General features: G+C 41.7%; 1 protein-coding gene across 3 annotated transcripts in view; it reads left to right on the forward strand.

Moving 5' to 3' along the window:
* Positions 1-25,760, forward strand: part of GATB (glutamyl-tRNA amidotransferase subunit B) — a 224,983-nt gene that overhangs the window by 171,391 nt on the left and 27,832 nt on the right. For all 3 annotated transcript variants that reach the window (XM_030191645.1, XM_030191644.1, XM_030191643.1), the window contains exons 11-12: positions 14,839-14,972; positions 18,297-18,375. In XM_030191645.1, the coding sequence (XP_030047505.1) occupies positions 14,839-14,972; positions 18,297-18,375 (213 nt within the window). The remainder of the gene's footprint in view (positions 1-14,838; positions 14,973-18,296; positions 18,376-25,760) is intronic.

The raw sequence follows: 25,760 nt of genomic DNA on the forward strand, positions 1-25,760 counted from the left end.
TATTTTAGAACAGGCAGTACATCAGCAGATTCTGTTCTAAAATACTGGTGAAACTTGAGACACACTGACCTGCACGTCTCAATTCCTACTTCTATAAGCGGTCTAAAATGGATCTGAATAAGTGTCCCAGCTGTGCAGTAACACCACATGCTAGTAATCAGACCTCTAAGATTTAAAAACAGCCTTTAAAACGTGGGCATTTATGCTGACTTGTATTCCAAGCGTACAGTGCAGCAATGTGGAAAGAATGGAACCTGGCATTAGTGGTGGAAGAGACAGGCACAGAGAAGACATACGAATGTTTCTGAAAATGATCCCCAGATTTCCAATTAATACTATGTTCTTTGTGATCTTGAGCAAGTCACTTCACCCTCCATTGCTTCATGCACAAACTTAGAAATACATATACTAAGACGTAGAAATATGTCTACTGCCTTTTGCAGTTTAAGCACCAAAGTGATTTACAAGGCTTTATGTTGTACAGGCACAGGCACCTAGCTCCTTGTGACTCTGGGCAAGTCACTTAACCCTCCATTGCCCCATGTAAGCCGCATTGAGCCTGCCATGAGTGGGAAAGCACAGGGTACAAATGTAACAAAAATAAAATAGATACTATTGGAGATTCTACATGGAATGTTGCTACTATTGGAGATTCTACATGGAATGTTGCTATTCCACTAGCAACATTCCATGTGAAAGGCTGCGCAGGCTTCTGTTTCTGTGAGTCTGACGTCCTGCACGTATGTGCAGGACGTCAGACTCACAGAAGCAGAGGCCTGCGTGGCCACATTGGTGATCTGCAAGGGCCGACTTCTACATGGAATGTTGCTAGTGGAATAGCAACATTCCATGTAGAATCTCAAATACTAGCAACAGTGGAGGAGTGGCCTAGTGGTTAGGGTGGTGGGCTTTGGTCCTGAGGAACTGAGTTCGATTCCCACTTCAGGCACAGGCAGCTCCTTGTGACTCTGGACAAGTCACTTAACCCTCCATTGCCCCATGTAAGCCGCATTGAGCCTGCCATGAGTGGGAAAGTGCGGGGTACAAATGTAACAAAAATAAAATAAAAATAATGCATTTGCATGCTATGTTTATTACAGAAAAATTACTGTGGGATTCACAGGTTAGTGTCAATCTCACAATCATTTGTTTTGAATTGCAACAGGTCAGGAAAATTGTGTATTCCTGGCCACATCAACTATGCGTCATATTGACTCCAATTTGAGCTGTTATTTTCTGAAGCTGCTTGCCTAAAAAAATGCAAACACACTCCCATCACCAGTACCAATTTCCTGGGAGCCACCCCCACTTCCATCATAGCTTACCCAGTGTCTGAATGTTTAAACAAAAATAGAACCCATCCCTGATTGCTTCTAGCAAAATCTCAAATCCCCTTCTTGTCCCGTGTACCCTGATCCATTTAAGCAAACTTTTCAGATCCATCTGGGTCCATTCGTGATCTTTTCACCTACCTGGCACCTACTGGGACATCTCTGGTGTCCAGTGATAGTAGAAGTGATCCCCAGATGCTCCTGCCCTGGTAGCTCCATTTTCAAAAATGACACCACTTACCCCCTAGCGGTAGTGAAAGACTATGATTAGACTGCAGATGCCATCATTTTTGATGCCATCTGCACCCTAATCATAGTCTTGCACTGTGTCACCAAGGCAGGAGCGGCCAGGGCTCATTCCTGTCTCGCTCTGGACACCATCCCCAGTACTCGCTCTCATTCTCTCCACGCCACCTCCCTTCCTTTCCCTGGCTCCAGCAATCATGCTCACTTGACCCCCCCCCCCCCCCCCCCCAGTTCAGTAGTCACATTTATTCTGAGGCTGGCAGAGCCCCTTTACTCTGTGGCTGCTCCAGCTCAGTGTTCAGCCACTCTGTCACAGCTATGCATACCCTTCACTCCAGCCAAACACTCCTGAATGTAATGCCTGACAGCTGGTAGCTCCCTCCTGCTGTGATATAGATAGATATAGATGTGTGTTTGTGTATAGATATATAGATGCCAACTAAATCCCTTCTACTGGTTCAGTCTAAAGTTATGGAGGTCCCATTCTGTCCTGTGTAACACTTCTTGACCGGGAAAGCGTAGTAACAGATAGAAGCAGATAGGTGAAAGAGGAAGAGAGTTCATCTGACTTGTGTGTTCTTTATACAGCCTGTCACTCCCAAATTAATGGAGCCGAGCAACGTCCTCCAGTTCTCTTTCTCCATCATGTTCTGCTGTAGTCATCATGAAATATTAACACTAATGGGAGAAACTGTCATGTACCATGACAAAAATAATAGTATGCGCTGGTAATATATTCTTATGAGTAATCCCAAGGGATCTATCGCTGATGTCTCCAACTTTTCCTCTTTTGGCAGCAGATTTCTTAACATGATATAGTAACATAGTAAATGATGGCAGATAAAGACCTGCGTGGTCCATCCAGTCTGCCCAACAGTCACATTCATTATCAACTCATTGTTGAACCAAGGATAGTAGTATTAACATTTTACTTGCTAAGTTCTACTTTATGATGTCTTCCCCTCCTCCATGAGATAACACAGCACCAGCACTCGTAGCATACGATATGAATGTGGTATAAAATACGCATATTTGATTCTGATCTGTCCTTGCCATTTTCAAGGATTAGACCATAAAATGTGTGCCCCACTTCCCAACCAGTAGAGTTGCCACTGAAACCCAGCCCTTCAGACCAATGGTCCATCTAGCCCAATATCCTCTTTCCGACAGTTGCCTATCCATGTCACAAGTAATTGGCAGAAACCCAATTAGTAGCAATATTCCATGTTATCAATCCTAGGGCAAGCAGTTTCTTCCCCATGACTGTCTCAATAGCAGACTATGGACTTTTCCTCCAGGAACTTTTCCAAACCTTTTGTAAACCCAGATACACTGAACTGCTGTTACCACATCCTCCAGCAAAGAGTTCCAGAGCTTAACTATTCGTTGAGTGACAAAATATTTCCTCCTATTTGTTTTAAAGTATTTCCATGTACCTTCCTTGGGTGTCTCCTAGTCTTTGTACTTTTGGAATGAGTAAGAAATTGATTTACTTCTACTCATTCTACACCTTTCAGAATTTTGTAGACCTCAATCATATCTTCCTTCCCTCATCCATCTCTTTTCCATGCTGAAGAGCCCTAACCAACTTACAAAAAAAAAAAAAAAAGCAACAAATACATAAGATTCATGGCGAGCTAAACTAGGTCCAGGCAGAGCAAGACAATAAGACTCTAGGGCTCTGAATGACCTCGTAGGGGTAAAAGGGAGAGCCAGATAGGAAAGATAGAATGAGACACCTACATGATAGGATTTATAGGTAAGACAAAGAACTTAACAGGAACTCGATAGTGAAAGGGAAGCCAAAGTAGACAGAGGTAAAGGGGAAGTGAGATAGTCAAACTTTCAAGTGTTACAAAGGAGCTGAAGGGCCATAGTGTCCTGGTATAGCCCAGTGCTGAGTATCTAGGAACAACTTTAAAAGCCATGATTAGTGTTTTAAAGCAGTACGAACTGCAGAGTTTAAATCAGGAAGGTTGATTTTTTTTTTTCTCTCTTTGAAGTTCAACCATTTATTTTTTATACTAAGTCGTGGGATGATGAGTTCACAGGACATTGAATGGTTAAAAAGAGAATACCCAAGCTTGTAGTAAACAGTCCTTTATGGGGACTTCTGCAAAAAAAAAAATATATATATATATATATATTTTTTTTTTTTTTTTCAGAGCTTCAGTTCAGCTTTATAGAAGATCAGAATGGGTTTTGTCATAAGTAGTAGTTCACTTTCTCTGGTTACAGTGGTTCAGTCCCAAGCTAAGCTCAGAGTTCTGTAGTAATGTCTTGGATAAAGACTGTGGAAAGAGGCATAGCCTGTGGTTTACAGTATTTTAGGGAGTTGAGTGACAATATCCCTCAGTATCCCTTGGTCTGTGCAGTGTGCACATACAAAGCTGCTCAGGCTGCCTAGGCAACGTCCTAATTAGGAAAATTCATTCACCAAACTACAATTACCCACACCTTTAGCCTCTCCCTAATCAGTAGCTGTTATCTGAGGAGCGCCTATTTACCATGGCACAGTAAGATTTTGCATTTAACACAAGTCATTGACATCTGTGTAAATCAACTGTGACAACACACAAGACAAACCACTAATGAGTGTTAAAATATTGCAGATGGAGTTACTTACACCTTTTATGGTATAATTATCTGTTTTGTATTATGTGCCAGTTTTACAGTTAGCATGCATTATGATAACCAACATTAACTTCAGTGAGCACTCCCTACCCCTTCCCCACCCCCTTCTAACCACCCTTCTCTGCATTATCATAAAATTCCTCATTAGTTATTTTATGTCAGATTTAATGCACATTATCAATTTGACTCGTGTATCAGCTGCATGGGCGTAGTTTGACTGTTTCATTGGGGGGGGGGGCAAAGGATGGGGTAGGGCATATTAGCATATTCATTTGTATTGGAGTGAAGGAGTGGCCTAGTGGTTAGGGTGGTGGACTTTGGTCCTGGGGAGCTGAGGAACTGAGTTCGATTCCCACTTCAGGCACAGGCAGCTCCTTGTGACTCTGGGCAAGTCACTTAACCCTCCATTGCCCCATGTAAGCCACATTGAGCCTGCCATGAGTGGGAAAGCGTGGGGTACAAATGTAACAAAAATAAATAAATAATAAAAAATATGTATGAGATATCAAGCCAGCTCTTTCTCCCTTCCTTCCTTCCTCCTTGCCCAGCACTCCCTCTTCCTCTCCAGTAGTATTTCCCCACCCCCTTTTCCATACCATTGCAGTGTAGACCTTAGAAATGCATAAGCTCTATATGTAGATCCTTCAAGAGGTAGTGTGTCATGATTTAAGCTCTACACCCTTTCTGATGTTTTGATGCCACCTCAGTAAGGCCAACACACAATCTCTCCACTGCAAAACGTTATACACAAACTTGTGCAAAAACACACTCATAACCTTACCAAACCATGACAGCACTAATTCCAAGGACAGGACGAGCTACAACCTTAAGCGTGGAAAGGCAGCACTGTAATTACACCAGGCTCTAAAACACCAATATACTACCTCGTGAAAAAAAACAAAACAAAAAGGGCTGCAAATACTACACACTAGCAGTATGCTGCACCTTGATCACACATGGAAAACACATGACACAACAGATATGACACAAGGAACTAGAAATAAAAAAAAAATATGAAAGCAAAATACTGAACTGGAAAGTTACCTCAAGAAGTCAGACTCAGCATGCAGCAATACCAGAAAAACTGAAACTTACATGCAAAATATCACATATGCACATTTCCAAAAGCTGACATATTCCAATTAATAAATTCTGAATAAAATACTTTTTTCTACTTTTGTTGTCTGAGCATTTAGTTTTTCTATTCACTTTGGTCCCAGTGTCTTCTGTTTTATGCAGTGTCTTCTTTCCGTTTGATATTTTTTCACTCACCTTGTCCACCATCCTCCTGTGTCCTTATGCATCCTGTCTACCATCTGTAGCCCTGTCCCTATCCTTCCTCCAGTTTCAGCATCTGCCCTCAAAGTGTTCCGATCCAGCCCTTAAATTCAGCAGTTTCCCCTCCATCCATAGTCAGCATTTCTCCTCACTCCCCTCCCCTCCATCCATGTGCATCTACTTCCTGTCTTCCCTCCCCTCCATCCATGTCCAGCATTTCTCATCTCCCTCTCCATCCATATGCATCTCCTTCCTTTGTCTTTCCTTCCCTCCATCCTTATCCAACATTTCTTCTCTCTTCCCTGCCCTCCACTCCATCTGTGTCCAGCATTTCTCCTCTCTTCCCTCCCCTTCATCCATGTGCATCTCCTTCCTGTCTTCCCTCCCCTCCATCCATCCATGTCCAGCAACTCTCCTCTCTCCCCTCCATCCATCCATGTCTAGCAACTCTCCATTCTCCTCTGCCCCCTCCATCCATCCATGTCCAGCAATTCTCCTCTCTCCCCTGCCCTCCTCTTCATGTCCAGTGATTTCTATTCTCTCCCCTGCCCTCCCCTCCATCCATCCATCCATGTCCAGCAACTGTCCATTCTCCCCTGCCCTCCCCGCCATCCATCCATATCCAGCAAATTCTCTCTCCCCTGCCTCCTCCATCCATCCATCCATCCACGTCCAGCAGTTCTCCTCTTTCCCCTGCCCTCCTCTCCATGTCCAGCGATTTCTCTCCCCTGCCCTCCCCTCCATTCATCCATGTCCAGCAACTCTCCATTCTCCCCTGCCGTCTCCTCCATCCATCCATATCCAGCAAATTTCCTCTCTCCCCTGCCTCCTTCATCCATCCATGTCCAGCAATTCTCCTCTCCCCACTGCCCATCCTGTTTCTTTCCATCCCCTTCCCCCTTCTATCCAGCGTCTCCCCCTCCCCGCAGCATCTCCCTTCTTTCTCATTCCTTTCCATCGTGTTCTCTTCCCCCTTCTATTCAGCATCTCCCCCCTCTCTCTCCCCTTTGCAGGATCTTCCATCTCTCTCTCATTCCTTTCCATCCAGCGTCTCCCCTTCATCCCTCCATCGAACATTTCTGCCTCACCCCTCCATCAATGTCCACCATCCTTTTAGAAACAGTTAAAAGCTTTGTTACTTCAAATAGTTTCTTGATTTTTTTTTAGTTCTGTATTTATGTATTTTAGGGGCTCTTTTACTAAGCCATGTATGGGCGCTACATGCGCCCAATGCACGGCAAAATGGAGTTACCGCATGGCTCTTGCAGTAATTTCACTTTTGGCGTGCGTGTTGGATTATTTGTAGTAAATAATTAGCAGATTTTAGTACACACAGCTTCAGCTTTAGAAATGTTAATTTCTTTCTTCATCTCTCTCACATACACCCCAGAATAATTCACTGCTGAGTCACTTTAAAGTTGAAGTAACAAAACATCTGTTTACTCACAGTTTGTAGTTAGATTATAATCAGACAGGCTTATATATACATAATACTATACATTTGTATTATCAGCTCCTTCCATGTGCTTAGATGGTAATGGATGCTCACACCATACATCCTCTCAGGTTAGGAGAGACCATTAGAGCTCCATGTGCTGTGTCTAACCCCCACAGGAAGTTGCATAGGTGTGTGACCTCTCTAAGTAATTCACATCAGAGGTCACAGAGTAATCACAGAGAAATAATAGGTGACAGTCAATGCATGTAAAATACAATACATTCCAACAAACCCCTTCTCATGCATAACTGTCATGCAATTATTTATTCATACAAAGTCCAAGCTTTATACGCAGATTCACAAAATGTTCTCTGGGTAACGGTTTGGTCATGATGTCAGCTGTCATCTCACTGGTGTGACAATATTGTAGACTGATGACCCCTTCTTTCACCAACTCTCGAACATTGTGGTATTTCGTTGCGATGTGCTTGGTGCGTGACTGAACCTTGTCATTCTGTGACAGCCTGATGCAGCTCTGATTATCTTCCATTATCTGGATTGGTCTCTTTTCAGCTATTCCAAAATCCAGCAAAAGTTTTTCAATCCACATCAGTTCTCTGCACGCTTCCGATACGGCCACATATTCAGCTTCTGTAGAAGACAGACTCACAATACTTTGTTTATGACTGGCCCATGAAATTTGTACATTTCCATACATAAACACATATCCACTTGTGGATTTATAATCAGAATGATCCCCTGCCCAATCTGAATCACAGTAACATATTAGTTTTGGATTACTATTGGCTGAAATCTTTAATTTACAATCAATGGTACCCTTTAAATACCTTACCATCCTTTTAACTGCAGTCCAATCTGATTTGGTAGGTGAGCTGACCCTTCTGCTCAAAATTCCTACTGCATTTGCTATATCAGCCCTGTATGTGGTAGTTAGATATAAAAGCTTACCTATGGCTGATCTATATTGGATGTTATCTGGTAAAGGTTCTCTTACTGTTTCATCCTTCAGAAAATCAGTGATCATGGGAGTGCTTACAACTTGGGCATCTTGCATACCTAAACTTTCAATAAGCTCATTTATTTTCTGCTTCTGGCTTAGAAGATAAGAACCATCATTTTGTTTCTCAATTTCTATACCAAGATAGTATGACACATTACCAAGTTCTTTTATCTCAACATTGAGGTTTAAATATTTTACAATGTCCTTGTACTCTTGCTCACTTTTGCTTGCAATGAGCAGATCATCAACAAAAGCTAAAATGTATGCATATTGTCCATTTCTGCACCTAGTGTACAAACATTTATCTGCTTCACCTTGCTTAAATCCTAAATTTGTCAATATTTCATGCAATTTGTCATTCCAACATTTTGCACTTTGCTTTAATCCATAAAGACCTTTGTTTAATTTACACAATAGCTGTCTTTGTTTTGTATTTATGAAACCTGTTGGCTGTTCCATGTACAAGTCTTCAGTTATATCTCCATGAAGAAATGCTGTTTTCACATCAATGTGGTTGACTTGCATGCCTTTTGAGACTGCAATGCTCAGAAGTGTTCTAATTGTCGTGTGTTTCACTACAGGTGCAAACACTTCATCAAATCTTCTCCATATTTTTGAAGATATCCCTTTGCCACTAATCTGGCTTTATACCTTTCCACTTTTCCTTGTGCATTCCTTTTTAACTTGAATACCCATTTGCATCCTATAGCTTTCTTGCCAGGAGGTAATTTTGTAAGAATCCAAGTATTATTTTTATCCAATGCATCAATTTCTTCTTGTGCAGCTTTACGCCATTCAGCAGCTTCTTCTGCTGGCATTTTCTCAATCTCATCCCATGTTAAGGGCTCTTGAGCTTCTGCTGACTTTGTTAGGTAAGACAGTCTTGGGGGTGGAACACCTTTGTTTTCCCTGGATGAGCGTCTGACAACAGGTTGGTCTGACCTTTCCGCATCCTCTAAATCTGAGAGTCCTTCTCCAATTGATTCCCCTTCTCCAACTGTACTGTCTCCTGCGATGATCCTTTCTGTGTCTGCGTCCTCTGCCTGTTCCTCGTTAGATACAGATGAGTTGCTTTCAGACATCTGCCTTGGTATGGCATTTATATACACTGGCATGTCTATTATGCTTCTAGCTTCATATTCTGGATGATAAGGCTCATCTGGGATAATCCAGCCTTTATCAACCCTTTTGTTTTCATCAAAATATGTAACATGTCTTATGCCAACAATGCCAGTTTTCAGATTCAAAATTCTATATCCTTTGTGTCCTGGAGCATAGCCAACTAAAATGCCCCTTTCTGTTGTGGAATCCAGCTTATGCCTTCTTTGCTTTGGTACATGAGCATATGCTGTACTTCCAAATGTTCTTATGTGTGACAGGTTAGGCTTCCTACCATGCCATGTCTCATGTGGTGTGCGCTCAGCGCCTTTAGTTGGCATTCTGTTTTGTAGGTACACTGCTGTGAGAATGGCTTCCCCCCATAGTCTTTTAGGGAGATTGCTATCTGACAGCATACATCTGGTCATTTCCACAAGTGACCTAAATTTTCTCTCTGCAACAGAATTTTGCTCTGGTGTATAAGCTACTGTTGTGATATGCTGAATGCCTTCTTGTTGTAGAAATGTGCGCATGCTTTGTGAAGTGAACTCACCACCATTGTCGGTCTGAAGAACCTTTGGTTTTCTTTCAAATTTATTGCTCACCATGGCTACGTATTTCTTCAGCATGTCTGTGACTTGACTTTTTTCTTTCAGCAAATAGGCCACACAGTATCTAGAGAAATCATCCAAGAATATTAGCACAAATCTGTTATTTCCCAATGATGGGATATTAAACGGTCCACATAAGTCACTGTGTATTAAGTCCAGCACTTTATTACTCCTATTTCCTGTGTATGCAGGAAATGAGGGTCTCACACCTTTTTGAGTAACACAGTCTATGCATTTCTCCATTTTACCAGCATCTGCACTTATCTGAATGCCGGTGGCTAGTTGCTTACTGTAAAGATCCTGGATCACCTTAAAATCACGATGTCCCAGGCGGCGGTGCCAGATTTCCGGACTACATTTACCATCATTCTTCCTTACTTGCGCCATATGTGAGGCTTCACCTGAAATGCTCAGTTTATAAACATCATTATGCATAAAAGCTTCAGCATACACTTCATCATTTTTAGAGATTGTGCACTTACTGTTTTCAAAATGAATCGCAAATCCCTTCTTATCTAATGTAGATACACTAAGCATATTGCAAACTGCTTGGGGAATATACAAGACATCACTTACAGGAATTTCTTTAACTTCATTAGACACTTTGCATTTTAAGAATCCAATGCCTTTTGCTTGGATCTTAGTAGTCCCTGCGTTTGCAGTATTAAGAACACCTTCTTCTGGACTCATTTCCTGAAAGAAATCCTTACAATTGGTTAAATGGCATGTGCTCCCCGAATCCAAAATCCAAGTACTTTCATTTGAATTATTATTTACCATAGTCAAAGATTTTTCTGCTATTAGAAAGCCCTTATGTTTATCATTGTCTTTCATACATTTCCTGGTTGGAAAATTCTTTAGTTCCATTGGCTTAGGTGAGCTAGAGGGAGTGTTTTGTGTTTCCTTACACCATTTAGATACATGTCCCTCCTTTCCACATGAATAGCAAATCAGCTTGCCCTTGGGTGGAGTTTTCACATAGCTCCGCCTTCCTCTGTTCTTTGCCAAGAAATTTGTTTCATTTCTCTCTGACTTGCTTTGAGAACACATCTCCTCAGAATCATTTATTATGCATTCCTGCCTTAGTTTTGATGTTGCCTGTTCAAAAGATTGCCCTTCAATGGCTTCATTTACAGACCTAAAAACATCAAACTTCTTTGATAGTGAGGTAAAAAGAAATGCTCTTTTCAATGCATCACACATGGGAATTCCAGAAAGTTCTAACTTTTGAAATGAGGACATAAGATGCATAATGTGATCATTACATTTACTTTTATCCCTTAATTTGGTTTCATTCAATTCTGCTAACCAAATTGGTTGCTGCTTTGCATATGTAGTTGCATACATAGTTCTCAGTTTATATAAAATGTCCTTTGGTGTATCTTTTCCCTCCACTAATATGGCTTGTTTCTCTGAGAGAGCTTCCAAAAACATGCACTTCACATAATAGTTTGCATTGTCCCATTCAGCCATATTTTCAGCTGTTCTGTTTTGGTCTAAGCATATATTTAGTTTCTTTGCTCGAAGGAGACATATGAATCTTAATTCCCATTGCTGATAATTAAATTCAGTTAATTTAGGCACCTTGAGAGAGTAGAAAAATGGTGAATTTCCTCCCTCAGCCATTTTCTTAGCCTTGCCTTCTGTGTGGGGGGAGAGAGAGACAGACTGAATCTTTCTTTTAAAACTTAAGAGAAAAATGTGGCTTTTTTACTGCCTGGTAATATTTCTCTTCTTTTTCAATTCCTGGACCCTGGGCCCATAACCCTTTTGTTGGATTATTTGTAGTAAATAATTAGCAGATTTTAGTACACACAGCTTCAGCTTTAGAAATGTTAATTTCTTTCTTCATCTCTCTCACATACACCCCAGAATAATTCACTGCTGAGTCACTTTAAAGTTGAAGTAACAAAACATCTGTTTACTCACAGTTTGTAGTTAGATTATAATCAGACAGGCTTATATATACATAATACTATACATTTGTATTATCAGCTCCTTCCATGTGCTTAGATGGTAATGGATGCTCACACCATACATCCTCTCAGGTTAGGAGAGACCATTAGAGCTCCATGTGCTGTGTCTAACCCCCACAGGAAGTTGCATAGGTGTGTGACCTCTCTAAGTAATTCACATCAGAGATCACAGAGTAATCACAGAGAAATAATAGGTGACAGTCAATGCATGTAAAATACAATACATTCCAACAGTGCGTCTGAAAAATCATTTTTATTTTTGGACACAAATCAAGTGGCGTTTGTTGCACTTAGGTCATTACCACCCAGTTATCGAGTGAGACTTTACCACAGGGTCAATGTCTGGCGGTAAGGTCGCAGACCCAAAATGGACGCATGGCAATTTTGATTTTTGCCGCACATCCATTTTCAGCAAAAAGTTTTAAAACGGCCTTTTTTACAGGCGTGCTGAAAAATTGATTGGTGCGCGCACAAAACCCGCGCCTACACTACCGCAAGACATTTTTCAGCACTCCTTTGTAAAAGGGCCCCTTAGTTTATAATATGCTTTTATTTATTTTTGTAAGTTTGTCTTATTTTATTATGTATGTGGCTTTATAAGCCGCTTAAATTTGCAGATGGGTGGGGTGTAGCAAACGTTTTTAAATAAATAAATGAATAAATACTTGTCTCAGCACTTATTCACGCAAGGTGCAGTAACTGTAGAATTGCCCTGCCAATGCATAGATCTTTAATTAGCATTTCCCTGCCTTTTAGTGCTAAGATTTCCTTTAACAGCTTTGCAAACTCTTTGATGTTCAGTGGAAAACCAAGCCTAGATTACACGAAAAGGCTGTAATCCAGTGTAACAGCTTTATACCTTTTAAATAAGGGATGGAAATGTAGAAACTAATGAAAGGAATTTAATTTCAGTTCTTGCACAGCTGCCAAATTACCCAGTTCCAGGAGGGACTTTTTGGCCACTCTTGGTTTTGAAACTGGTGTTGGGCACTTAACTTCACTACTACTACTTAACATTTCTAAAGCGCTACTAGGGTTACGCAGCGCTGTACAGTTTAACAGAGAAGGACAGTCCCTGCTGAAGGAGCTTACAATCTAAAGGACAAATGTACAGTCAGTCAAGTAGGGGCAGTCAAATTGGGGCAGTCTAGATTTCCTGAAAGGTATAAAGGTTAGGTGCCGAATGCGACGTTGAAGAGGTGGGCTTTGAGCAAAGATTTGAAGATGGGCAGGGAGGGGGCTTGGCGAATGGGCTCAGGAAGTTTATTCCAAGCATAGGGTGAGGCGAGGCAGAAAGGGCGGAGCCTGAAGTTGGCGGTGGTGGAGAAGGGAGCTGAGAGGAGGGATTTGTCCTGTGAGCGGAGGTTACGGGTGGGAACGTAGGGGGAGATGAGGGTAGAGAGGTAAGGAGGGGCTGCAGATCGAGTGCATTTGTAGGTTAGAAGGAGAAGCTTGAACTGTATGCGGTGCCTGATCGGAAGCCAGTGAAGTGACCTGAGGAAAACTTCATTCTCCTTCCTCCTCGTAAGGCACTTTGCGATTTAAGATTTCTTACACTGAGGCCCTAAGGAGGCAATTCTATAACGGGTGCCTCCATTTTGGCACCCCAAGATTGCGTGGTAGGTGCCTGTTTTATAACAGAACCTAGGCACCTTGGTTTTGTTATAGAATACCATCATAGCCTGGTATCGGCGCACCTAACATTTAGGTGTTCGCAGTTGCACCAACCCTTGAGCTGACGTAAGTGCAGGCACCTGAATGCATCAGGGACGCGCATAACTTGCAGTATTCTGGAAGTTATCTGTGTAAGTGGAAGTCCCGCCCTGTATAATGACCTTCTTGCAAATATGCATTTTGAAGTGGGTATTTGCAGAATAGCACTTCAGCTCCCTGCTAGCTCTTGTGCGGGTATGTTCACACTGTGATACAGTGAGCAAGGTGGGCTCAGGGCTAGATTCAGTAATTCGCGCTCAAAAATTGCCTCTCGATGCTATTCTGTAATGGATGCTCAAAGATGAGTGATTGTTATAGAATAGCATCGCATGCCGATTTCAGCGACCAAATTTGGGTGCCAGGACTTACACCTGTTGAAACCAGGTATAATTCCCAGCACCCAATTTGGACACATATCCCCAGTTTTCTATAACACTGAAAGCACATTTCAGGAATGCCCCTGACACGCCCATGCACCTCCTATGGCCATGCCTCATTTTGGGTTGCACGCTATGGAACTTGGGTGCACATTTTTATAGAATAACCGTGTAGCAAGATGTGCACACAAATTCAAATTGGTCCCAATTAGTACCCAATTACTGACATTAATTGGTTCATTAGCCAATTTAGTTGCACACACATGTTGGATCGGTGCCCAATTTTGGGCACCATATATAGAATACAGGAATTATGGCGCAACATAGTCGTAATCAGGGCGCCTTAGGTTGTAGAATTGCCCTTTTAGAGTCGGCAGATTTTTGAATTCAAAATTCTAGTGCTATAGTCCTTATGAATATCAATATATTAGTACATTTGTAGTCCCTGATTGTGTTTATTAAAATCAGCGCTGCAAGTCTCATTGGGTGTCTTTTGCTAAGGCGCACGCACGTTTTTAGCGCACGCTAAAATTGTGGGCGCGCTAAACGTTAGAGATGCCCCTAGGAATGCAATGGCATCTCATAACGTTTAGCGCACCCACAATTTTAGCGCACGCTAAAAAACGTGAGCGCGCCTTAGTAAAAGACACCCATACTGCATCAGGATAGGGTTGTCAGAAATCCAGGACTGGCTAAAATCTTCTTTCCAGAAGTCTCTGCCACTTGTGCTGCTCTGAAGTAGTGTTATTGCAGTATAATAGCTCCCATTAGTGATGCAAAGATTGATTTTTTTTTTTTTTAAGGGGGTTCCGGGATGCTTGTAAAAGTACTAGTAAACCAGAGGTTGTTACATTTGATGTTATCTTCTTATAGTGTCCATGGTAAAGAGTTGTTCTTTTCAGTATCTCACATGAGTCCCTGGAAGCCTTCCAAGGCTTTCAGAATTGGTGGATGTGGAATTCACTTAAGGGTGTTTGCAGCAGCCGCACCAGGACTTTTGATAAATGGACAAATCCTAATGTAACTAAAGCATTTCATCTTAGTACGCTGCCAGTGACTCTATTTTTCTTTTCCTCTCTCTCTCTCTCTCTCTCTCTTTTTTTTTCCTCAATCAGAATGAGGATGGATTGAAGGACTTTTTTCAGAATGTGGTGAAGGTGACCCAGGCGGACCCCAGAAAAGTGATTGGTTGGGTTATAAATGATCTGCTGGGTCATTTAAAACAAGAGAACCTCACAGTTCATCAGAGGTACACCGTACATTGTTATTTTCCAATAATGAAAAAGATTGCATGGCAAGTATTCAGGACAGGTTCAATAGAGTTTGTTAGATAACAAGCATGAGAAATGGGAATCAGATGCCACTAACCAACTTGCTTCTCAAGGGCAGTTATCTTTTTTTGATGGTGTGGGGGGGGGGGGGGGGGGTAGGGAAAAGCAGACAGTAATTTTCTCATTTTCTTTGAGTTTCTAGCTCAATCGATACCAGATCCTGAATCCGGTGCTATGAGCCCTCATTTTGCAACTCCTTGGGGATTTTTTTGTTTTTGTTTTGTATCTGTTGTGTATACCCCTCCAACTAACCTAGCCCTGTGTTTGCAAAGATGACCTTCAGCCAGGGGCTATGCACCAGGGCTAGTTCAGTCCATAGTAGCCAACTTTTAAAAATTATTGGGGGTGCTAAGCCCAGTGGAAATAACCCTTCCCTGGACACATACAATGAATTTTCTCAATATTGAGGGGGGGGGGTGCTCAAGCACTAACAAAGTCGGTGTAAAAGTAGTATAAAATCAGGGAAAATGTCCCGTGCTTCAGAATAGGAATCTATAAAAAGAGAGGCCAATGTAAATGTATTTTTAGAGATTCATCATTGTAATTTATCTGTTAATTAAATATGACATTGATGTAACAGCCGCACTGTAATATAGAGAGTCACATGTTGAAATATTCTTGAATCTGTTGCGATGACACATCTGGCATCTGAGGGCAGGAGTTGGCAGAAGGTTAACAACTGGCTGAAACATGAGAACCTCATACCTGTAGTCTTGGCCATGCCCTGCTTGCCAGTTGATGAAGTCAGCTTTATGGTCCAAATTTTCAAACTGTCTGTATTGGATTAAAGTCTTCGGGTACTTTTTACCTCCTAAATAGGGGGTTCTAAGTGCTCTTGTGTTAACTGTATCCAGGTAACACACAGTAATGGGCAATTTAATACGGGACCTGTATATAAAAATGCAGGTTATGCCTCCATTTGGTGCCACATTATATTTGCAGCTTTCATGTGCTGGAATCCCACACTTTAGTAAAAGGGCCCATATGTATTTCAGTTTTGTAGCTGGACAACAGTATGACCAGTCATAGTGTAAGTACATAATTATTGCCATACTGGGACAGACCAAAGGTCCATCAAGTCCAGCATCCTGTTTCCAACAGTGGCCAATCCAGGTTGTAAATACCTGGCAAGATCCCAAAACAGTACAGTACATTTTATGCTGCTTATCCTAGAAATAAGCAGTGGATTTTCCCCAGGTCCATTTTAATAATGGCTTAAGAACTTTTCTTTTAGGAAGCTATCCATACCTTTAAAAAAAAAAAACCCGCTAAGCTAACTGCTTTTACTACATTCTCTGGCAACGAATTCCAGAGTTTAATTACACGTTGAGTGAAGAAATATTTTTTCCGATTGGTTTTAAATTTACTACTTTACAGTTTCATTGCGTGCCCCCTAGTCCTAGTATTTTTGGAAAGAATAAACAAGCGATTCACATCTACTTGTTCCATTCCACTCATTATTTTATAGACCTCTATCATATCTCCCTTCAGCTGTCTTTTCTCCAAGCTGAAGAACCCTAGCCACTTTAGCCTTCCCTCATAGGGAAGTCGTCCCATTCCCTTTATCATTTTTGTCGCCCTTCTCTATGCTTTTTCTAATTTCACTATATCTTTTCTGAGATACGGTGACCAGAATTGCACACAATATTTGAGGTGCGGTCGCCCCATAGAGTGATACAAAGGCATTATAACATCCTCGTTTTTATTTTCCATTTCTTTCCTAATACCTAACATTCTATTTGCTTTCTTTGCCGCCGCAGCACACTGTATATAAGTGCTGACTCTGCCCCTGAACCGCCCACAGAGAGGCATATTTTCAAAGCACTTAGCCTTCCAAAGTTCCATAGGTTTCTATGGAACTTTGGAAGGCTAAGTGCTTTGAAAATATGCCTCAGAATCACCCACTATGAGTTTGGCAGTTAGTGCTGATATTCAGTGGCACTGTCCAGCTAAGTGCTTCTGCATGTCAGCAGATAGCCTGCACAAGCAGTTGAACCAGGCAGGAGCCTCTCCTGCCCGGTTAAATTGCATTGAATATCAACCCCCATGAATTTCTTAAATAAAATGTACTTCCATATCTCAGTAATGAGCTGATTAAGGACATGTCTCAGAAAAGTACCAAGGATCAGTATGGATCACCACTAAATAGTGGCATAGCCAGACTTAGTATTTTAGATCGGCCCAGAGCTATCTTAGATGGGCCCTTCCACGGCACAGTACTTCATAGCCCCCCCCCCCCCCCCGGTCGCTGAACCCCATCCCTCCCTGGTGTACCTTACAAGTGTCCCTGGCGCATCTTACAGGAATCCCCGGCAACTGCAGTGATTCAGTTATTGCTGCCTGTGCCGGCTCCGCAGACTTCTATCGGTCGGGTCCCACCAGACAGGAAATGATGAAAGCGAGGGCTGGACCCGGCCAACGGAAACCTACATGGTCGGTGCAGGCAGCAATAATGAATCACTGTAGGTGCCGGGGACACCTGTACGGTACACCAGGGAGGGTTGGGGTTTAGCGACGGGCGGGCAGATGCCAGGACGCCGCAGAGGAGGAGAGATGTTGATGTGGGGTGCTGCCGCTGGGTGAGCCAAGAATGGGTGGGCCTGTGCCCACCTGTAGCTATGTCACTGCCACTGAAGCTCATGTCACCAGGGTTTATAGTCAGTTTTTTTAGACCCATCTGATCTCATAGGAGTTCTGCTGTACAGTTTGGGCCAAAGCATATCTTCCTGAAGCAAGTGTACAAGATGGCATTGGCTTCACTTCGAAGGCCAATCAGTCAGCAGATATCAGCTCTATTTTGAGTTTGATGTTTTCTGCAGCCCAAGTAACTTCCATGCTATTATGTGGTGTCTCCCCATGAGGCAAACTAAAATGACACTGAGGTCTCTCTATCTCAAATCATTCAGAGACTCAGACTGCATTTGACTCTCAAACAGGTCAGTGTGCCCTGATGGCAGTCCCATTCTGGTTGTGTCTGATGTTTGTAATAAAGACAGGGAAATGAGAAATAAGGAAGCAATATTTTACATGGTGATAAGAACAGAAAACCTTATTCATGAGCTTTACCACTAGTGACAACAAATTATAGTGTGGTGTGAAATTGACAGACTGCAATTGACCTGTCATCATTTTAGTAAACGTTTTCTTTTACTTTTGAACAAAACTGAAATTAGCTACTCTGTCTCAGAATTATTACATTTTTTTTCCTTATGCATTTGAAAACAATATCTCTTTTCCTACAGTCCAATCAGTCCTTCTGCCCTTGCTGAACTTCTCGACCTTCTGGAGAGAGCAATCATTTCTTCTCCTGCAGCTAAACAGGTGAGAACTGTCTTTATGACCTGCTGTGCATATTCCATCTATTCGCTAAAACTTGGTTCCAGGATCAAGTTGAGTGATTGGTGGTCTGCAAACATGTGTTTCCATGTATATCTCCACATATTTACAACACAGTAATGTACCAACACTACTAACCTTGCAGATAAAAATCACAGTACATAAGTACTGCCATACTGGGACAGACCAAAGTCCATCAAACCCAGCATCCTAATCCAAGTCACAAATACCTGGCAAGATCCCAAAGGAGTGCATTTTATGCTACTTGTTCTTGAAATAAGAAGTGGATTTTCCCCAAGTCCATTTTAATAATGGTCTATGGACTTTTTCTTTAGGAAGCCATATAAACCTTTTTTAAACCCCGCTAAGCTAACTGCTTTTGCATTCTCTGGCAATGAATTCCAGAGTTTAATTACACGTTGAGTGAAGAAAAATTAGCAGCTAGCCCCAACCAAGTGATTTAACCAGTCAGCTGACAGCTAGATCAATTTGAATCGGCCTGTCTGTTTTTAGAGAAAAAGTTTCTTTAGTTTTGTTTCACCTGTTCTCCTTATATCTGAGAGAGCCATTATTCAGGTTTTGTCCATGGTGCAAATAGATGTCCTTCATTTCTCATCCTACCCTATGCTGTGTCTGGAACAAGGCCATGATGACTCACAGTGGCATGTATGCAAGGGTTTCACACAAGAGTGGTACAGGCCCAGAAGAACAAGCTTCTTGTGTTCCTTACCAGTAAGCAATCCATCTCATTGAAACTGGTGTCAAAAACTTGACAGGGGAGGCCCTCTACACTGCTGTTTCCATGTTCCTAACCAATGCCTGGTTTTATATACCACTAGTTCTTGGTCACCAACCAATTCCTGGCTCCACAACACTACCTCCTAGGTCCTGCCATATATTGAGGCACCCACTGGTCAGCTGGGTTTGCCTGGCCTTAACCTCTCTAGGTACTCCATCCCTATAGGGTACGAGTACTCCCCTTGCCAGGGCAATTCATGATACAGTTGCACAAACCCTCCCTCCCCATCAGTTATTCTTCTTCCAGTCAAAACTACTATGTAGAACTGAGTCTGTGGCAGTGCAGAAAATTCTGCTCATGAGCACTGAAAACTTTTTTTTTACATCTTTCTAGAAGACTCTGCAAGGATCCATCCATTCTGCACCTAGTACATTTGTATGACCCATGTGTGTAACTAGTAATGTATGGTTCCACATTAGGAATCACAGACCAGGAAAGGGATCTAGGCGTCATTGTTGATGATACTTTGAAACCCTCTGCTCATTGTTCGGTGGTGGCTAAGAAAGCAAATAGAATGTTAGGTATTATTAGGAAAGGAATGAAAAACAAAAATGAGGATATTATAATGCCTTTGTATCGCTCCATGGTGCGACCGCATCTCGAATATTGTGTGCAATTCTCAAGATAATAGTGGAATTAGAAACAGTACAGAGAAGGGCGATGAAAATGATAAAGGGGATGGGATGACTTCGCTATGAGGAAAGGCTAAATTGGCTAGGGCTCTTCAGCTTGGAGAAAAGACAGCTGAGGGGAGAAATGATAGAGGTCTATAAAATAATGAGTGGAGTGGAACGGGTAGATGTGACTCGCTTGTTTTCTCTTTCCAAAAATGCTAGGACTAGGGGGCACGCAATGAAACTACAAAGTAGTAAATTTAAAATGAATCAGAGAAAATATTTCTTTACTCAACATGTAATTAAATTCTGGAATTCATTGCCAGAGAATGTGGTAAAAGGAGTTAACTTAACGGGGTTTAAAAAAGATTTGGCTAGCTTCCATAAGCCATTATTAAATTGGACTTGGGGGAACATCCACTGCTTATTTCTAGGATAAGCAGCATAAAATGTATTGTACTGTTTTGGGATCTTGCCCAGGTACTTGTAACCTGGATTGGCCACTGCTGGAAACAGGATGCTGGTCTTGATGAGCCTTTAGTCTGTCCCAGTATGGCAATACTTATTTACTTATAAAATACCTATTGAAAGAAAGCACTTCTGTTCTTGGTTAACACAGAAGAGCACTGCTTCTCTAGTCCTCATTCCTTATCTCTATATATAAAAGGCACCATCAACGTTCTAAATGAAGCCTCCAGCCGGAAGTGTGAAGGGGGAGAGATATCCGGTTTCCCCATGAGTGTCTGCCCCGCCCTCGCTCTCTCTGTAACAGTGAAGGAAAACACAGCAAGGCACGGAATCAAATCGCTCTCTCTGTACAGTGAAGGACTCAGAGGGGGAAGGTGAGAGAGGGCAGAAGCCCTCACTATCTCTGTAACACAAACACAGCACAGCAGGAAACTTAACACTGAAGGACTTGACTCTGAGGGGGGGAGGGGACAGACAGCACAGGGAAAGGGAGAGAGGGCAGGGACACACACACTCCCACATGCACACAGAAGAAAACCTTGCGAGCCCCCGTTTCATTTGCATCAGAAACGGGGCATTTTTACTAGTATTCCATAACCCTTTGTACCAGGTTCTAGGCAGAAACAGGACAGGGAGAGAATAAGCATGGAGAAATTGCTATTAGTTAAGGTGCAGAGACCAATCAAATGAGAACATAAAATGAGGATAGCCAGTCTGTGGCACGTGTTTGCTCTAATCACGGAAATAAAATATAAATTTGTGAGCTTTTAATTTTTCAGTTATCAATTTTTTTTTTTTTATCAGAATGATGCTTTTAAAAGATTTTGCATTTAGTTGCTGTCACCAGCCAGCACACTGCTGAGGGAGCTGTGATGGCTGCAGTAAAAAAAAAAAAAAAAAGAACATGAGAAAGAATGACAACAGATAGTATCTGGCTGTATAAACTACCCATAACAAGATCAAATAGTGCCTATTGAAACAATTATAAACCAGAACTGAGAAATCCATCCAGATACATCTGTTTCCTTTGCGAGAGAAATATAAAAATACATTTTTTCAGATGAGTCTTACCGTCAGGGTAGGGGACATATGAATACCATTCAGTTGGTTTTGGTCCTTCAGTAACGAGAACATTTTTTAGTTGTTGAGTCTCTGATTGATGATATGCTTATAGGTGCACTGAGGCGGCAGAGTGTCAGAACTGGGGAGCAAAATCATGCAGAAATTGACATGGACATAAGTAATAGCTTCAGTGCCCTGGTAAACACATTATAGGTTTGGTAGAAAAAAAAAAACATAACAGCAGATATTCAGTTCAGTAAATCCAAAACCGGCAGAGAGTGACAGAACATATGGCTGTCAACATCCATATTGTACCATGTACACGAGGTACTATATACAACAGAGTGCAACTCATATGGATATTAACTTTGAAGCTTATTTTTTTATTATTTTATTTATTGGTATAAATCATTATTTCACTACAAATTATGAATAGGCATTAACAACAGGAAAAAAATAAAACAAGGAATTACATTTAAAGCCTGTTCGTCCACAAATAAAGAAACATTGGTTCCAAGAATCAAGAAATATAAGTGTAAGTAACAAAAAACAATTAATCCCCACCAGTTGCTACCTCAGGGTTACTGATCCCAGCCTGCATTTTATGGAGGGCACACCACATTCATATCTACTCTAGCATCAAGAAATTCTTTTAACTGTTTAGGGTCAGCAAATTGAAACTGTTTGCCTTCAAGCGTTAAGTTACATATACAAGGAAATCGTAGTACAAAGTTTATTCCCAATGCCAACGCTCTAGGACGCTGTTCCAAAAAGGCCTTGCGCCTAGCTTGAGTGGGCCTTGAGAGGTCAGGAAAAACGCGAACCTTTGAACCCATAAACAGGTTTTCTAAGTGTCTTAAGGAAAGTCTTAGTATTGCATTGCGGTCGAGTTCCAAGACAAAAGTAACAAGCATAGTAGTCCTCTGGGTAATAATCTCCAGTGAACTCTCGAGGAATGAAGTTAAGTTCATTCCATCCCCCCCCATTGGGAGGTTTCCATCGCCCCCCTGTGGGTTCCAGATGTAATAGGCCCGTGTTATGGGGGGCAATGAATCCTTGTCCATTCCAAGAATGTCCACCATGAGGCATATTTTCAAAGCACTTAGCCTTCCAAAGTTCCATAGGTTTCTATGGAACTTTGGAAGGCTAAGTGCTTTGAAAATATGCCTCCATATATTTCTTAATCATTTCAACAGGTGAAATCAGGATTAACCTAAGATTAAGTCTCCGAATCTGATTCTCCAGATATTCTGTTCGTTTATGGAGAAAAACATTGTCCTTAACCAAAGCAGTCTCTAAAGTTCCCATTTCTTGTAATTTAGTATTCAAATTTTCCAATTTCAAGGCCTGCTGCGCAGATACCTGTGCTTGGAGTAACGCAGCTTCAGAAATGGTTCTTATATTGTCAGTGTTTTCTTTTAATGTAGGTTGCATGGAGATTTGAATATTATGTACCATATCCCATAGTGACTCTAATGTCACAATTGCTGGTCTAGTCACGCCAAAAATTCCAGGAGGGGATTGAATTTGAGCACCAACTTCAGATAATTTAGAAACAATTTCCAAAGGAAGTACCTGTGAAGCTGATTGAAAAAGTGTTTCTTTCGGTTGGAGACCATTTTCTATCGCCGCAGTCCTTCCCTCGAGCAGGTTAGGTTGAACGCCTTCATTCTCCCTCCCTGCTTGGGCTATCGGCAATTCCCTTCCGGGTTGAGGCGGAGCAATGCGCTCTACAGGGCTCAGGGAAGCCCCGTTAGCGCTCTCAATCGACGCCGATGCGTCGAGAGCGGCAGAGGGGGTCGAAGTTCCCCGAGGTCCCGGTTGCTGCTTTGGAAATTGCAGAGTCGTCTGCCGCAGCGCCGAGGGCATCCCAGGAGCCGAGGAATGCTCCCTAACTTTCCCCCTCCGTTTCCCCATTGAGGAGGACACAGAAACAGCGAAAACAGCAAAAAAAAACTACAGAGGACCTCAGCAGCAAACTCAGGTGCGTCCGGTCAGAGCGCCATCTTGGAACCAACTTTGAAGCTTATTTTAAGTGATGTGGGTCTAAGAACAGGGTGTCTCAAGTAGCATTCAAACTACTTTATGAAATACAGATAGTAGATTGTAGAAGACATTTACGGAGTAACAGATGGCAGAAAAAGACCAGCATAGTCCAGCCAGTCTGCCCAGCAAAGTGGCTAGAATTGTAGTACCCGCCACTCTGTGCAGAACATGTACGTTATCTCCTCTGTGCCTTTGTTTAGGATTGTACCAGAACATCTGGCAAGAAGATGGAACCAAAGACAATGAAATGACACAAAGGTGTTTAACCTGCATTTCATTGTCTTTGATCCCATCTTCTTGCCAGATGTTCTGGATTTTGTCGTACAGTGAATCCCAACTTCTGAATGAAATCCCTGCTTCTCATTCCTTCTTCCTTTCCATCAAGTCTGCTCATACGTTGTGCATTTAGCCATATGTTTACAGAAATATGTGATGGCAGATAAGGACTTCAAGGTCCAGCTAGTCTTAACTGATACAACAGAACAGAGCTTACCTATTCTGTCTTTTCCGGTATATCTTTGCCACTTCAGATTCCCTGTGCTTATTCCCTAATTTGTTTTGATTTTGGTTAATGATTTGGCCTCCACAACCTCTATGTAAAAGGCTATTCCATTCATCCATCACCTTTCCTGTGAAGAAATATTTCCCTTGCATTACCTCTGAGTCTATTCCTTTTGAATCTCACATCATGGCCTTCTTCTAGTACTACCTTCCTTCCTTCCGCTGGATAAGTTTATTGTGCGTTATTTATACCTTTGAGGTGATTGAAAGTTTGTCATATTCTTTTTCTCTCTGCTCTCTTTTCTAGGGTGTACATATATCTTGCTTCATAGGGCTGATGATTCTGAACTTTTACAATTTTACCATTTTCTACATCCTTTGGAAATGTGACTTCCATAAATAGTCCAATTTTTCCAATTGAGATCTTATCAGTGACCTGTACAGAGCCATTATCACCTTACTTTTTCAATTGCTAATATCTCTCCCTGCATGACCTAGCTTTCTTCCACCTCTCACCACTGCCTTATTACATTGTTCTATTACTTTGAGATTATTGATGTCATCTCCCTCCTGTATGGTACATCAGTAACTCAACTCCCCCCTCCCCCCACGCCCCATTATATACTGCTAATTGTGTTTCTACATCCACCGTACATGATAACTTTTTTTTTCATTAAATGTTAGGTGCCACACTTTTATTTGCAATATTTATTTTATTTATTAGGATGTATTTACCGCCTTTTTGAAGGAATTCACTCAAGGCAGTGTACAGCAAGAATAGGTCAAACATAAGCAATGGACAATTACAGCAGTATGCTACACTACAAGGTCAACACAATACACAATAAAAACATTTTAATAGACTTAAATAATAGTTATAAAATAGATCCGAAGCACAACCACAGAAACAAGTTAGCAAAAAAGCACAAGGAGCCTTCAAAAATTGGGGAGGGGGGGGCTTCAAAACAGTACTTTATTTAAACAGACCCGACACGGTCTGTGTTTTGGCAAAACTGCCTGCGTCGGGGGTCTAAACAGAAAACATTTGGTTTAAGTATCCAAAAACATACATGAAAAATGAATAATTTAAACAGTTGTTTCAATTTTTTATGTGTGTTTGGGGGTACTTAAACCAAGAACGTTTTCTGTTTAGACCCCTGACGCAGACCGTGTCGAGTCTGTTTAAATAAAGTACTGTTTTGACGTCCCCCTATTCTTGAAGGCTCCTTGTGCTTTTTTGCTGACTGTGTATAAAAATAAACAGGACTCAGGCCTAATCCTGAGGTACTCCACTGATAACCAGCTTTCTTAGGAATAAACTTCACCTATCGCTATCCTCTGTTGTGCATCATTCAGTATATAACCCAGAACTGATGGGGAGAATGGTGGCACCGTATACACCAACAAATTTAATGAGGTATAAGCTTTTGATGGCAACAGTCCATTTCCTCAGTTGCAGAAATTTCACTAGGAGTCTAGTCCAGAATCTCAGCCTGCTTGTCTGACACTGCAGCCTAGATGTCTGAAATTTAACATGCTAGAAATTTGAGCTTCGTATCTTTTTCCCTAAACCCACCTCCAACTTTCTCCATTTCTGTGGATAATGCTGTCATCCTACCAGTTCCCTCAGCCTGTATTCTTGGGAGTTATCTTTAACTCCTTACTCTCTTTCTCTACCTGTAGCTAATAGACTGCTAAAACTTGTCATTTCTTTCTCTATAACATCACATAAAGTCATTCTTTCTGAATTCTCCACCAAAACACTTATCCACCTCATCCATGACTGCAGCCTGTTTCTCACTATCTTCCATCTCTCTTTACTTCGACCTGTTCAGTTGCACCAGTGTCACTACATTCACGTAGCCCCCTTTTCTCAAGCC

The sequence above is a fragment of the Microcaecilia unicolor genome, chromosome 2 (assembly GCF_901765095.1).
Source record: "Microcaecilia unicolor chromosome 2, aMicUni1.1, whole genome shotgun sequence".
NCBI classification, from domain to species: domain Eukaryota; kingdom Metazoa; phylum Chordata; class Amphibia; order Gymnophiona; family Siphonopidae; genus Microcaecilia; species Microcaecilia unicolor.